Here is a 14,523-nt window from a genome sequence, read left to right as displayed (position 1 = left end):
GTGTGTACAGAAGCCCCTCTTTAGTCCCTGGTGATGTGGTAAAGATCATCACCACTACATTCAAACTCATCTTTGTTACTGAAAATGACCAGTGCCATCCGGTCAAAGAGAACCTCGGTACTGGAGCAGAAGTAAATAAAATACTGAGCTGTGTTGATATTTGGAGGTCTCACTCCTCTCAGCAGAACATTGAACTGAATGGAACAGGTAACGAAAAGGAGAAGGAATTCTTTGTGTAGGAGAGACTGAAACAGCTCTGACTTTGGGCCAGGGAAATGGGTAAAATTACATTATTGTTCAATTAATTATTTTACACTCTTGTAAATACACTGCAAAACTCGTATTACTCATATTGTGTTGGATGGGATTTATTGATATTTCTGATGTGCAAGGATGGTTTTAGAGGGGAAATCTTAAAGGTAAAATTAATCTGCTTCCAGAAATAGTCGCCTCACATTCATCATTACTTCCTAAAAACGGGCAGCAGTTTTAAACAAATGTCCATCTACATTAAGAACCTATAGTTACCAATTCATTTAAAGCTGGAGTGCATCCAGTTATTTAGATCAAAGTATTCTTTTGCTATTTTCTCTGTTATTCATTTTAACTTCCAAAATAGTGAGAATGTTCATTAGAATTTAACACAATTGAACCATTTCTGTTTTGTCCAAGCAATAGTCCCGAACTCTAAAGTGTCCAGTGTACATGATGTGGAGCAGAGAGGAGCAAACCTTTTAAACATCTGTGATCAGCACAGCTTGAGCCATACTTGGTGAGAGATGAATGAATGAATTACTGCCCTGCCTCATCACACTGTCATTCTGCCCCAGGGCCGCGTGCCATTCATTGTGCCTGACAAGGTGCTGTGGCCTCAGCTGTGCGAGGCCCTCGATATGAAGTACAAGGCAGAGATGCACAGTGGGCGGGGCCTAACTGAAGACAACCTGGTCTTCCTGGCACAGAAGGCTTTTACCAACAGCAGCAACAACCCCGAGGACTACCACACCATGACTATATCCTGGGCCCAGTTCAACCGGGTGAGGCCTGCACATTTCCTCATCTACCAACTGTTCCCACTCATGTTGTCAAGCTCCGTCAGATGGCATCATTGCCTCATCCTGAGGAAACATCATTCACTGAGTTTTGTTCCTTTCTCGTTCATAAAACAGATTTTTAAGAGTGATATTATCTGAACAAAGTATTGGAGCTGGAGATTCAGCCAGTGGAAAGTGTCTGATAGCAAAACATAGAACAAGCTTTGGTCAGTGAGAGGAATAAAATGATGGAATGCATTACCGTCTGAACACAAAGAAATGGTTGAAACATGCATGTATACACACACACACACACACACACACACACACACACAAGGGCTGAGCAATTTTAAAACACAGAACATTAATATAATACAATACAATGCCAGGGGGTCACATTCTACAAAACGGTGATAAATTAGTTCAGAAAAATGTTCTAAAGTGCACAGCTCTCACGTTTGTTTCTGTTTGTCTGGCTGCAATGTCCTCCCGGTTCAAAGGTCGGACCACCGGTCCAATCAGTGACGATTCATGTCAAATCTCACTGTCCCTTTTTTTCAGAAAATTATGTAAGTGTATCGTATCGTTGGGTGAATATCGTATCGTATCGCGAGTTTAGTGTATCGCTACAGCCCTAAAACACACACACACACACACATACACATACACATACACACACACACACACACACACACACACACACACACTGTATTTTTCTTTCCAGCTGGTGCTGCTTCCTGTCTTTGATGTTTTTACATTTTCTAACCGTCTGTTTTTAATCCTGGAAGTCCAGCCAGGGCCGGGGCTTCCACATGAGTCTCGGCCAGAAACCTGTATGCACTTCTATGCTTTATGCATCTGTCCCCGTTAGACAAACATCTAAATGAATATCTGCATGTACACTTTCACTTGTTTAATTTAGTTTGAAGCAGGGGTTATTCTGCTGTAAGACATTTATTTATTTGATGTTATTAGCTGATCTTTTTGTCCTGATTTGTGGAACCAGAGCACTTTAAAAATGTTACTGTTTTTAAATGATTTTTCTTGTTTTAATGGTTTTAACCATATTATCATTACCTGCCATTTTGAACATGTTTTAGTAGATATATGTTGTTGTATGGATGTAAAATGAATCTGCCTCCAGGTACAGATGTCCATGTTATTCATCAGACTGAAACCCAACTCAGCAGCTTGTGATCATCATCTCTGTGTCACAGATGAAGCCTCAGTTAGCTCCTGGCTTGGCTTCTGTTTGACACTCACATGGAGATCCAACGTTTGCTCAGTTTCAGCACATTTCACAGCAGAATGGAAGTTTGGAGCCTTTCTAAATGTTCTCTGCTGCTCCACACTACATGCCACTGTAACATACACAGCATGTGCTGATGTCACACACAGTGGGGTCACATGGCCCTGAAAGGATCGAATTATTGGCTAAATTACAATCAGACTGAGCTGAACAAGGGTAATTCTCCTTGGATATCTGGTGGTGAATGAATGGGATCAGAGGCACAAAGCGTGTCATACCCCGGTGTGATAGGTGGCGCTGTACCCATTCCAGCTGTTGCTAATAGAGCCACTTCCTGTTGACCTCTTCACCACCAACAACAACAACAAACTCAGGCATTGGAGAAAGATGGAGAACGCAAAGCAAGATGAAGCTACGTCCCTCTACATTTGGTCTGTGATGAGCTGCTTGTTGCACAAACGCGATGCCCAACGGAGCATTCTCCATCGCGTTGTTTGTTTCTTTCTGACGGCGACAACAACAGGAATATCGTCTCCTTTGACTTCCGGGTCACGACCCCGGGAAAACATCTGGAGCATGCGCAGAACGCAAAGTCTGATTCACCACGTGCTTCAGCGTCTACAAGCAGGTTTAGAGTGACTTTCAACCCAGTTATCTCGGGGTCTGAATCCCATCCAATTCTTAGTCAGATTAAGGTGTCTACATGCACTTAATAACTCAGTCTGATTGTAATTTAGCCAATAATCCGATCCTTTCAGTGCCATGTGACCCCACTGAGTGAGGCCACATTCACATTCTTTAAAAATGGAACTGAGAAAAAGCAAACTGTGTTACAGATGAACAGGAACATTTTTCTTTGTTCTTCTTTCTTCTCGTGGGCATGTTTGTTCATGGCATGTGTCACAGTGTAGGAAATCTGTGGCCTTATTCTGGTACGGCCCTGAATATTTCTTCATTTTTGGTGAGTGAGTTGTCTGTAAGCCTCTAAAGCGTGACAACAAATTCCCGTGTACAGCTGTGCATGTGCAGGGTTCAGACTGAGTAATGAAAGTGTTGATACATACCACAACTCAAGGGGGAGCCAAAGAGAACAATAATTGCCCATTTTCTTTCTAATATTACATATTTGGCTGAATAAACTGCAGAGGAATGTTTCCCGCTGAGGTGGGCTTGGAGTGGATGAGTGAACGTGACCGGTCTCAGTGGGTTGATGTGTGACGGTGTTTGATGTCCACAGGAAAACTTACCCGGACGCAGCTTCACTTTCTGGCAGTGGTTTGATGGAGTTGTGGAGCTGATGAAGAAACATCTGAAACCTCACTGGAATGATGGGTAATGAATCATGCCAACACTGGCAGTATGTGTCATTTGTTGAAGTGAAATTAGGATGCAGCTTGCAGCATTTTTGAATAAACGTGATTGGAGGTTTGCTGTCGACTTGACCTGTGCTTTAAGTGTGTGTTTGTGTGTGTTTGTGCTCATAGGGCCATCCTTGGTTTTGTAAACAAGCAACAGGCACAGGACATGCTCCTGTCGAAACCAAATGGCACCTTCCTACTGAGATTCAGTGACTCAGAGATTGGAGGCATCACTATTGCCTGGGTGGCTGAGAATCCCAACAAACAAGGTGAAAACTGCTCTGCTGTCAGCTCCTTTTCCAGCTGTTCAGCAGAATAGCAATCTGCACACCTCTCATGGAATCTTTTTGACCTCTGCAAACGTGTGCACAGCAGTCCAGACGAGGGCTGCGTGGTGTATCAGTCGGGTTAGGGTGCCAGCAGCAGACTGTGTGGTGGAGGAGAACTGCTGGAGATGAACGAGCTGAGCTGACAGGAACAGCAGCTCTTGTTAGAGCCCTTCCTTCTGATGGCTTTGGGAGATTCTCATCAGTATCTCAGAAAGGAAGAGTGGTCGTAGCTGGATTCCCAGCAGCTCTCACCCAACACAAAGTCTGCTGCTGGTGTGAAGACTGAATTCACCACTGATGTCATCCTGCTGCATTTCTGCTACAAACATGGAAGTAAACTGCTTCTCATTTTCCATCACTCATCTCAGAGGGAAGTCTGCTCATTTCCTGTTTTTCAGGCCTCTTTTTTAACTCACAGATGTTTAAAACTGTGCCATGCATCCTCTGCATATTCGGTTGCATGAAGAAAGGCAGATGACTGGAAATCTGAGTTGTTTCGTTCCTCTGAGCATGCAGAGCCACCGGCTGGATCAGACCGGTCTCCCTCGGTCTGAGGGAGAGGAAGTCTTCTCGGCCCTCCTGCTGTGCCCACCTGCTGTGCCCACCTGCTGTGCCCACCTGCTGTGCCCACCTGCTGTGCCCACCTGCTGTGCCCACCTGTGCACCGGTTCATCAGAACTCAGCCATCTTCCCCTCATTTACTGACCGTTCCCCCGAGTCTGTGCACCTGTGCCACCTCTCCCTTCTCGTGTTGGACACAACACTGAGAATGAGCCACAGTTGGGCCGTTGGGCTGCACTCCAGTGGGGAAAGATTCTGAGGATGCCTCCATCAGAGGCACGGAGGGGGGGGGCTTCTCCTGCACATATTCAGTTGTATATTTCTCTTAAACCCACTGATGATTTAAAGGTACAGATCTTGCTCAAGTGCTTAGATTCTGTCAGAAGTTGGATGGCTGACAATTTTCTTCAACTTAATGAAGAGAAAACTGAAGTCCTGATAAATAAAGGAGACTCTCGGCCCTCTCGCCTCATTTTTTAAACCCTCAGTTAGGAACCTCGGGGTAACTCTTGACCTAGCATTGACTTTGGATGCTCATGTTAAATCACTGATTGTCTCTTGTTTTTATCATTGAGAAAATATTGCCAAGCTAAGTCGCATTGTGTCCCGCTCTGAGATGGAAATGATCATACATGCTTTTATTTCATCACATCTAGATTATTGTAATTTTCTATTCACTTGTCTGAGTGAAAACTCACTGGAACGTCTTCAGGTTGTACGGAACGCTGCTGCCAGGCTTCTAACAAAATCTTCCAAGTATTCTCATGTCACTCCGTGGCTAACTCAGCTGCACGGGCTGCCCGCCCACTACAGAGAACATGTCAACATGTTGGTTTTAACATTTCCAGCTCTGCATGGACAAGCACCAACCTACAGCAGAGACCTTTTGCAGCCTTATATACCCAGCAGGTCCCTGAGGTCCCTGAGGTCATGTGATCAGGGCCTGCTGGCTGGTAGAAATCTAAAGGTGACAGAGCCTTTGTAACAGTGGTTCCCACTCTGTGGAACCCCCCACCTCTGAGCCTGAGGTCCGTGGACTCTGTGATCTCTCTTAAAAAGCAGCCATCTTTTTAACTGGCTTTTGTTGTGTTTTTATAGTTTTCATATTTCCTGTATTTCACTGTGGAACACTTTGTGATTTTTATCTTGAAAGGTGCTCTGTGAATAAAACTTTACTTACTTTACAACCTAACTCCATCAGTGGAGACGGGGACATTCTGTCCATATAAAGCTATCATTCAGTTTTCTGTCACAGGAGCTGTGAGTAGCTCTATTTCTTTGAACTTATCTGTGTATGGATCCATTGTTCATTGCTACTTGTTTGTTTAAGGTGAGAGGCTAGTCTGGAATCTGCTGCCCTATACAACCAAGGACTTCTCTATTCGCTCCCTGGCTGACCGCATCAGCGACCTGAACCATCTTCTGTTTCTCTACCCCGACCGGCACAAAGACGAGGTCTTTGCCAAGTACTACACTCCTCCACTTTGTACGTATTAACAATGCTTTCATTTCAATCTGTAAATGAGATGCTTTTCCCCTCATGCAAGTGAATAATGCTGCATTGACATGATTCTGTGAAATGGCTACTGAGATGAGCTTTGAGTGCCACTCATCTAGCAAGCTGAAGCTTCTCTGGGGTTCATAACTAAAGCCACTCTTTCTCTCCGACAGCAAAAGCAGTGGATGGATACGTAAAACCAGAGATCAAACAAGTTGTGCCAGAGTAAGTTGTTCTTTTTTCTCTACTTGAGGAAATCTAGTACCACCGACACGGATTACTCAGAGACTGTGTGAAACTTCATCTGTATCAAACTCTGTAGAAATGCAATGGTAGGCCAATCTCATCGACTATCTGGAATATTGGGACAGTTTGACTTGGTATCTGCCGTTTGTTGAACTGAGATGGCCGCCGGGTCTCCTCCTGACACAGAAGATCGTTGACCGTCTTGTTTTTAGTCTAAATACTCAGAGAAATTGAAGTCCCCACACGTTGAACAAAAGATTAAACGGAACAAACACAAATGTTCTTATATTCCAACTGAAGACTTAAAACCCACAGAACATACAGATCTTCTTCACCACTATGTTCAGAATGGTTGAACGGGGTACTCTGGCTGTGAATGGGGGTATTCCCAAGGGTTTTGATAACTTACAAGTATTGTGTTTTTCTTTTTGGAAACCACCCACCAGTTTCATGTCCACAGTGGAAAGATGATCAAAACACAACTCATCACACCAAGTTACCAGAAACTCAAGGGAGGAGATGTGCTTCTGACATTACATGACACGATTCAGTTCAATTATTCATGTGTAAATGAGAAGTAAAGATGGGCCGAGGTTCAACAATGTGTAAAAAAACTTCATCTACAGAAATCAGAAAAATGCTCCTCAGTGTAAAACTGGGACGACTTTGAATATCCCACCATTAAAAGATTCAGGGACACTGGAGGGACACTTCAGTCCTGGATGTCTGTGAGCTTCAGGCCCTCAGGCAGCACACCTGATCCTGTCCTGGAAATCCCTGCAGGGCTCAGGAACACTTCCAGGAATCATTGTCTGTGAGCACAGCTCACCGTAACATGCACAGATGCAGGTTAGAGCTCCATCAGGCAGAGAAGAAGCCACATGTGAACATGATTCTCTGAGCCAAAGCTCATTTAGAATGACTGAGACAAAGTGGAAGATTTAAGATCTTTTTCTTAAATTTGCAGATATATTTCTTACACCTGCAGCACACAGTATGTGTTTTACAGTCCTTCTTTTGAGGGCAGAACTGACTTCCTCTTACTTGCGGCAGGTGGGGAAGTGGCTGTGGTAGCTGGATCCTCAGGTTGATCAGGAGCTCCTGCACTCTGAATAGCTTTCACAACTGCAGCTGAGGCTTCTGTGTGGGGGACATGCTTCCTTCTTTCAATGAGTGGAGTTACAAGTGCCTTTCCTAGCTGCTCCAGGAACACCCTCCTCTTGTTCTGCTTACGAGACATCGGGTTGATCTCTCTCCAAATCACACAGGCATTGTAGGAGGAAACATCAATGATGTTGTGGAAGATGACCAGGGGCCAGCGGGCAGTCATTCTTCTGCAGCTGTATGTTCCAATCACCTTATCTAGATTGCCCACACCTCCTTTGTTGCGGTTGTAGTCTAGGATGATGATTGGCTTCCTGTCCTCACGATTGCTAATGTTACCCTCTGTGTGCAGTGTGCTCAGAAGAACTACATTCTTGTTTTTCTTTGGGAGGTAGGAAACTAGAGTGGTGGTGGGCATGAAGGCAAACTTTGAGGAGAAGACCTCTCTCTCCTTTGACGCAAGCAGTGCAGGTGGGAGCTCAGGCTTGTTCTTTCGAACTGTACCAACCATGGTGATCTTCCTCTTCAGGAGCTGCTGTCCGAGGTCATAAGAGGTGAAGACATTTTCACATGTCACATTGTGACCCCTCAGTCCCTCTGTCACATCAAGCACAGCTTGCATCCCCTGGTTCTTCTCTGGGCATCCACTGGTCGGCTTCCCAGTATAGATTTGCATTTTCCAAGCTTAGCTTGATTTGGCATCATAAGCCACCCATGACTTGATGCCATATTTTGCTGGCTTGCTGGGCCAAACCCTCCAGATTTGTCATCTCCAGGATTATTTTTTCTATTGCTGGTGTGATAAACAGGTAGAATGTAGAGACAATGTCATGGGCATGAGAAACGGCCTACCTTGTGGGTCCTGAGGTCATCTTTATGACATTTTGTTCTGCATGCCTGCCGTGTTGGTCATATGCTGCTGAAGACCATGTTATTTTGCCATTTTTTGAAAGGAACCTGATTTGCCTTGTTTGCTTCTGCTACTGATTTATCTGAGACACAACTATAACATTGTAACATTCTGTGGTGTGTAAGTAACTCTGTGACCTTGATTTCATATCTATTTGCCTCACGGGTCATTTTGACCCGAAGACCACCTTTGTACCTTTTTTTTTTTGTACAGCTTACATGGAAATGTGAATAAAAGCAATATTTCACTTTTTCTACTGTTGGGGCCAATCTAGGAAAAGTCATAAAATTTCAAGTTAAAAAAATAGCATTTAGTGGATTTTTTGGGGGGTTTTAACACAGTGGCGGGTCATTTTGACCCGAGGACAACAGGAGGGTTAAGCCGGTGTGAGGAGTTTCAGCGTTCTCTGAGGCCCATAACTGGAGCCTTCTGAAACAGAGGAACATCTTTTCCTTCAACATAGATGTTTAAGGAACGAGAAGCTGCTTCAGTCCCGCTGAATAACTGGAACATATTAATCCCTGCAATGTTATTCCAATGGGAGCCTCTCACCTGTTGACCCAGTTAAAGCTATGGTAGGTAATCCTAGAGAGCTAGCAAGAGAGCTAGCAGGATTCGAAAGTGGCCCCTCCTCTAAGCTCCACCCCCCCTCCCCATTCCGTCAGTGCTTCATCCAAAGCCGGTAGAACTGCGTGCGCAGGGAGCCGACAGAGGGGGGCGTAGGCAGAAAGCAGAGGCATCTGATTGGTTTTTTGCCCCAGTCAGCTTTTTTTCAGTCCTGCAGCTGCCACAGAGGTCTGATTATTTTCGTCCTTTTTTCTAAATACATCTTGTATAGATTTCTCTCAGGATAGACGGACCATTTCACCCAGTATTACAAAATGTGTTTCTGAACAGGATTACCAACCATAGCTTTAAATCCAGGTCGTGTACATTTGCTCTCTGTTGATCGAGCACTTTTTTCCTCTATAACAACACATGAGGAGCGTTGTGGGGGGTTCAGTGTCGGGCTAGGTCAGATGGGGAGACGGTCACTGAGCCCTGTTGTGCCTTATTTCTAAAAACATTAGAAAGGAGCTTCTCTGTTGGGCTTGTTCTACACCATCACAGACACGAGCCTTTCCAGCGTTCTCATCAGTCAGTAGAGCTGCAGGATGGCAGGACTGTGGCCGGTAAAGAGGAGGCGGGGGTAATGGCACTGCTCCGTGTGTTGCAGGTTCACCAGCCCCAACCCTGAGCCCAGCGGAGGGGCTTCTGCGCCGATGGAGCACACGGCTTCTCCTGCTGTCAGCCACTCCAGCAGCTTCACCGTCTACCCCTCCATGTAAGCGCGTCCTCGCCCTTCAGACGGACCACGCTGCTGTAGCATTTCCATCAGTAAAAACAGTAAACAGAAGAGTCAGAGGCGCCCACCTCTGTCAGACATCCTGAATGCTATCACAAAGATTTTTGAATTCACATATTCCATAACGGGTATGACATGCCTCAGTATATCTGTAACTGTAATGTTTTCTCACAATGCTTAGAACAGTCTATGACCTTTACTTCCTCATTCCCATCCATCCAGTGTGTTGCCATGGTGATGCAATCAGAACAGGTTACATCTCAGTTGTGTTCCAGATGTGCTGGGCTCTGCCCCTGAGTGAGCTCCATCATTAAACTGCTGCTCTGCTGTCCACTGTTAGCCCCGACAACATGCTGGATCCTGACGGGGACTTTGACCTGGAGGACACCATGGACGTGGCCCGTCATGTGGAGGAGCTGCTGCGCAGGCCCATGGCCAACCAGTGGAGCAGCCAGCAGTCCTGAACCTTTCCACACACCAAACTGCTCCTGGACTTCACCCGGCAGCTCGGCTGCTGTGGCACATCCACAGAAGAAGAAGTGTGGCAGGAGCAGTAGCCAGCATCCCTTCCACGCTACAGAGGGCCTCTCAGGCTTGGTGGGGTTCCTCAGGGCTGCCATCTGGATCACATTTGCCTTTGTTTTTCTACAGAAGTGGGACGTTTTGAATACATGTGCTTGATGAGTTTCAGATGGCACCAGGAGACCTACAGAGAGTGTGTGTGTGTGTGTGTGTGTGTGTGTGTGTGTGTGTGTGTGTGTGTGTGTAAGGATGTGCTGAACATGGTTAGAATGTAAAAGTTAAAAAAAAGATGAAATAATGAATTTGCTCAACATTTTGGGTAGAGACCATGAGTTCAGTCCCAGTCTGCCCCCCCTCTGAGGGCGGCCATGTTTTCATGGGGGGCAGACACACTGGCTGTTTGCTCCATGACTGAAAGTGAAATCCACTTAGATGTGGTGTCAGTCTCCCTCTGAGATGCTTTGATTGGCCGGCCCGCCGTACACCTGTCATGGCTCCATGTTTTAGAGCAGTGTAACCCTTTTATATTTTCACAGAGCTTTATTAGTATGATTGTGATTTTATTTTTTTTCTGATTTTGTTTCTTATTTTCCATTTTTGTAATAAGAACTCTTACTCATGACTGATGGCTATAGCAGACCTCAAATGAGGCTTTGGAACAAGAGAATAAATGTTAGAATGCTAACCTGATTTTCTGACACAGTATTGGCTCAACTATCTGCGCCCCCTGTGCCCTGTTCTGTTGTGAGCTGCTGCTTTTGTTGCCTTTTCTTTTCTTTTCTTTTCTTTTTTTTTTTAACCTCCACAGATTTCTCTGCTCTGAGTTTCCACATTTGATCACTTCTGTTTCTTTTTCCTGTTGTTTCATTCTTGAGACACCAGATGAAACATCATCTTTTCTGATGTCTCAGTCTCACATCCCATTAAATTTGTTCTTCTTCTCTGTTTCTGCCCTCACTGTAATGACTGTTTAGTTGTGGGACAAACATTGGGCCTCATGTATGAACATTTTCGCATTTTTATTCTAAATTTCTCTCACTTTGTTGGTACGAAGGTCTCGTATGAACACACCACGTCAGATTCAACAAACGCTCGTCTTAACTTGGGAAAAAGTGTGTAAACGACCTGCGTAAATGATGAATGCCACCCGTGCGTATTTAAGTGCACGTGCACGAGGATAGTACATTTGCATACTCCACGCCCACATTTATACCATATTAGGCTGTGCTTCCTCTCTCCTGTGCCAGTAAGTGTTGAGTCATGAGAATGGCATCAAGGAACGTAAAGAACAACTTTACGGGCTCTGAGACTGAAGTTCTGCTTTCAGAGATCCAGAAAGGAAGATATGTCATTTTTAGCAGAGTCAGCAGTGGAATTACGGGACCTGCTAAAGCCAAGAAATGGGAAGTTATTAGGAGTGCTGTTAATTCCGTGTCACCTGTAGTTCATAATGTCACAGAGAGAAAAAAACAAACAAAAACATCTCGCCATGGCCAGGCGCTCGATGACTGCAGCTAAAGCCGTGCAATCAGTTGTTGCCTCATCATGATGGCTCTTTGATGGGGCGGTCCATGAGGGGGGTCTCCTGGCACCACACCTTCTGGTCTGCCTGGGCTGGTTCAGGTGGAGACCCTCATTCATGGCAATATTGTGCAAATCTGGCATGCCTTCTCTGGGCTATTTGCCCCCCGCTGTATGGAGACACACCCACCTGGCCTTCAGCTCACGGGTGCTTTGATGCGTATATGTGTGCAGTCTATTACTCCGGTTATGTTTGGCAGTCCAGCCACGGCATGAAAGTCCCTCTTAATCTGTACTTGTTGGACAGCGGTGTATGGGAATCTGATGCACCATGGGTGATAAACTGATGAGAGCTTTGATGACCAAGCGGGGGCGCACGACTCACAGAGGACTGGGACACCCCCGATCTGTCTCCAATCTCCCTCTGAAAGGTTCCAGTGGCCAAAAATCCAAGAGTGGTGAGGACCTGGACCTGTGGTGGAATTGGGTTTGATCGGCGTGTTTCTCTCTGGAGTTGTGGCTCCAGCAAGCTGCATATTTGCAGCAGCACAGTGCTTGGCAATCTTAATCGCGATGTCAGCCATTCGTCTGTCTCCACAAGGACATCTACACGTCTCGGAACACACGCTCTCTTCCAAGAGCCTGACCCGCTAAGGCATCCAAAAGTAGAAAGTCAGCCGCTGGTTTAGCTTCCCATTGACCTTGTTATATACAGAGTCAAATTAACCTTCAATTAGTGCATAATTTAAGTCAACTCCTACGACAGCTCTGGATCACTCGTAAATTCTGTTCGTTCCTGAAAGAAAACGGAAAATAAGAAAAGATTGGTTCTCTTAAATCACTCGTACGAACGGTTGTTGCATGAGGGCCAATGTGTCGTTATCAGAATGACTGATTAGAGGAGTGCGTGTTTGTTTCTGGTTGCTTTATGCTTCACTCACTGAGCTTTGTTAACGATCAGTGGATTGACACACACATCCCCATCCTTCTTAATGGGCAGATCAACCGGTTTTGTATCTTTCATAGTGCCTTACAGAATGGTTTGGCTTGTATAATAAGCTCCTTCTGTTGCATACAGCTACTGTTACTGTCTTAATCGATGAGCAGATCCAGCTTTCCAGTCCTCCACGTGTTGTCGGCCGGCTTCTTAAAGCTCTGGGGTGTGAGAGCTTCTTGCTTTCTTCAACATTGTACTCCATTTTACTGTTTGATTTTGGCACTGGGGAAAATAAATCTTTTTCTAAGTACCCATATTCAGTTGTGGTTTTGTTCTCATGCCTGCTCAGTGACTGGTGCATAGCAGGGCTGATGAGCACCTTGCTTTGGTATGTTGCTGAACTCTTGAAGTGGAAGTGTTTAAAAAAGGAGTCCCTTTGCTGCGTCACTGCTGACGGAGGTTACATTTGAGCATTGTGTTGAAGGCTCATGGAGAAGCAGCAGCGGCTTGTTCCCTCAACTTTAGCTAATCCAAACTATAGCTCTCACTCAAACTGCTCTGACATTTTTAAGGTTGAGTGTTTTAGAGAGGGGAAATTTCATTCTTCTCATGGCCCCCTTCTGTGTAGCTTTTAGCTTTAGCTTGTCAGGAAACTTTAGGATTCTCCAAGCTGAGAGCGCTCCCACTGCCGCCTACTTTGGGAAAGGCACTAATTACTCAGAAGTATTTCCCACAGCCCCACTTCCAAAAGAATGAAATGTCCCTTAAAACATCTCAATCAATCAATCAATTTTATTTATAAAGCACATTTTAAATAAACGCAAAGGTTACCAAAGTGCTGTACATTAAAATAAACACAATAAAAACATAAAACAAAACTGTGCACATAAAATAAACAACCTAGACGGTGGTAAAAGCCAAAGAAAAGAGGTGAGTTTTAAGACGACTTTTAAAACAGGACAAGGAAGAGGCTAATGTGCCTAATGTGCAGCGGCAGCTCATTCCAGAGCCTAGGGGCAGCAACAGAAAATGCTCGGTCCCCCCTGAGCTTCCGCCTTGTTTTAGAATCTGAGGAAACTGGACAAGTGGAGGACAAAAGAAGAAGTGTCAGGCCGCCGCGGCACTGTAACACCATTCAAAGGATATCTGTTGGAACAGGGAAACACGAGTTAATGACCACAATAATGTCACATATACATAAAGAGAGTAAAGTGAGGAAAGGTGTGACAGATGAGGCCCCCCAGCAGTCTGGGCCTATAGCAGCTTAACTATGGGATGTTTCAGGATCACCTGAGCCACCCCTAACTATAAGCTTTATCAGAAAGGAAAGTTTTACGCCGTGCTTTAATAAAACTTTGCTGTTAGATTCTGTCAGCTTGCTGAGGAAAGTGCAGCATAGCTACAGAGAGATTCCTGACGACATTTAAAGGCCTACAGAAAGCTGACACTACACCCAATACATAATGATGATACATACACAGAGGAACAATAATGATCATTGGACTCTACACCAAAACATTTCATAAACGCATGAAATTTGCGATTTTGAATTTGCCGCTAGAAAACCTTCCTGGAATTCCAGACTGGGGGCGGGGCTTCCGTGTGACGTCACAAGTGCCATGGTTTTTCCTGGCTGCCTCAGTGTTGCCAATTTAGCTAGATTTAGCGACTTTTGGCCATCTCTGGCGACAAAAAAAAATAATCTAGCGACTTTCGGGCTCAATCTGGCTGAATCTAGCAACAATTCAACTTGTTTTTTGAGTGACAAATCAGTTGCCCCGCGACACCATACAAGCCGAGACAGAAGCACTGCAGGATGGTGGCAACCCGGCATTTCCTGTCAAAACCGCAGTTTCAAGCTAGCTACAACGAAGGTAGGTTCACTTCCTGTTTTCAAAACAACAGCACG

At 45.1% G+C, this 14,523-nt stretch overlaps 1 protein-coding gene across 2 annotated transcripts in view; it reads left to right on the top strand.

Moving 5' to 3' along the window:
- The window catches only part of LOC142374405 (signal transducer and activator of transcription 5B-like), a 45,396-nt gene extending 32,472 nt beyond the window's left edge, over positions 1 to 12,924 (top strand). For both annotated transcript variants that reach the window (XM_075458072.1, XM_075458071.1), the window contains exons 13-19: positions 831 to 1,037; positions 3,521 to 3,615; positions 3,768 to 3,910; positions 5,862 to 6,017; positions 6,203 to 6,254; positions 9,506 to 9,613; positions 9,975 to 12,924. In XM_075458072.1, coding sequence (XP_075314187.1) covers positions 831 to 1,037; positions 3,521 to 3,615; positions 3,768 to 3,910; positions 5,862 to 6,017; positions 6,203 to 6,254; positions 9,506 to 9,613; positions 9,975 to 10,098 — 885 coding nt within the window. In that variant the 3' untranslated portion in view covers positions 10,099 to 12,924. The remainder of the gene's footprint in view (positions 1 to 830; positions 1,038 to 3,520; positions 3,616 to 3,767; positions 3,911 to 5,861; positions 6,018 to 6,202; positions 6,255 to 9,505; positions 9,614 to 9,974) is intronic.
- The last annotated feature ends 1,599 nt before the right edge of the window (positions 12,925 to 14,523 follow it).

The sequence above is a fragment of the Odontesthes bonariensis genome, chromosome 23, assembly GCF_027942865.1.
Source record: "Odontesthes bonariensis isolate fOdoBon6 chromosome 23, fOdoBon6.hap1, whole genome shotgun sequence".
Taxonomy (NCBI): domain Eukaryota; kingdom Metazoa; phylum Chordata; class Actinopteri; order Atheriniformes; family Atherinopsidae; genus Odontesthes; species Odontesthes bonariensis.
This window is presented reverse-complemented; position numbering and strand designations above follow the sequence as displayed.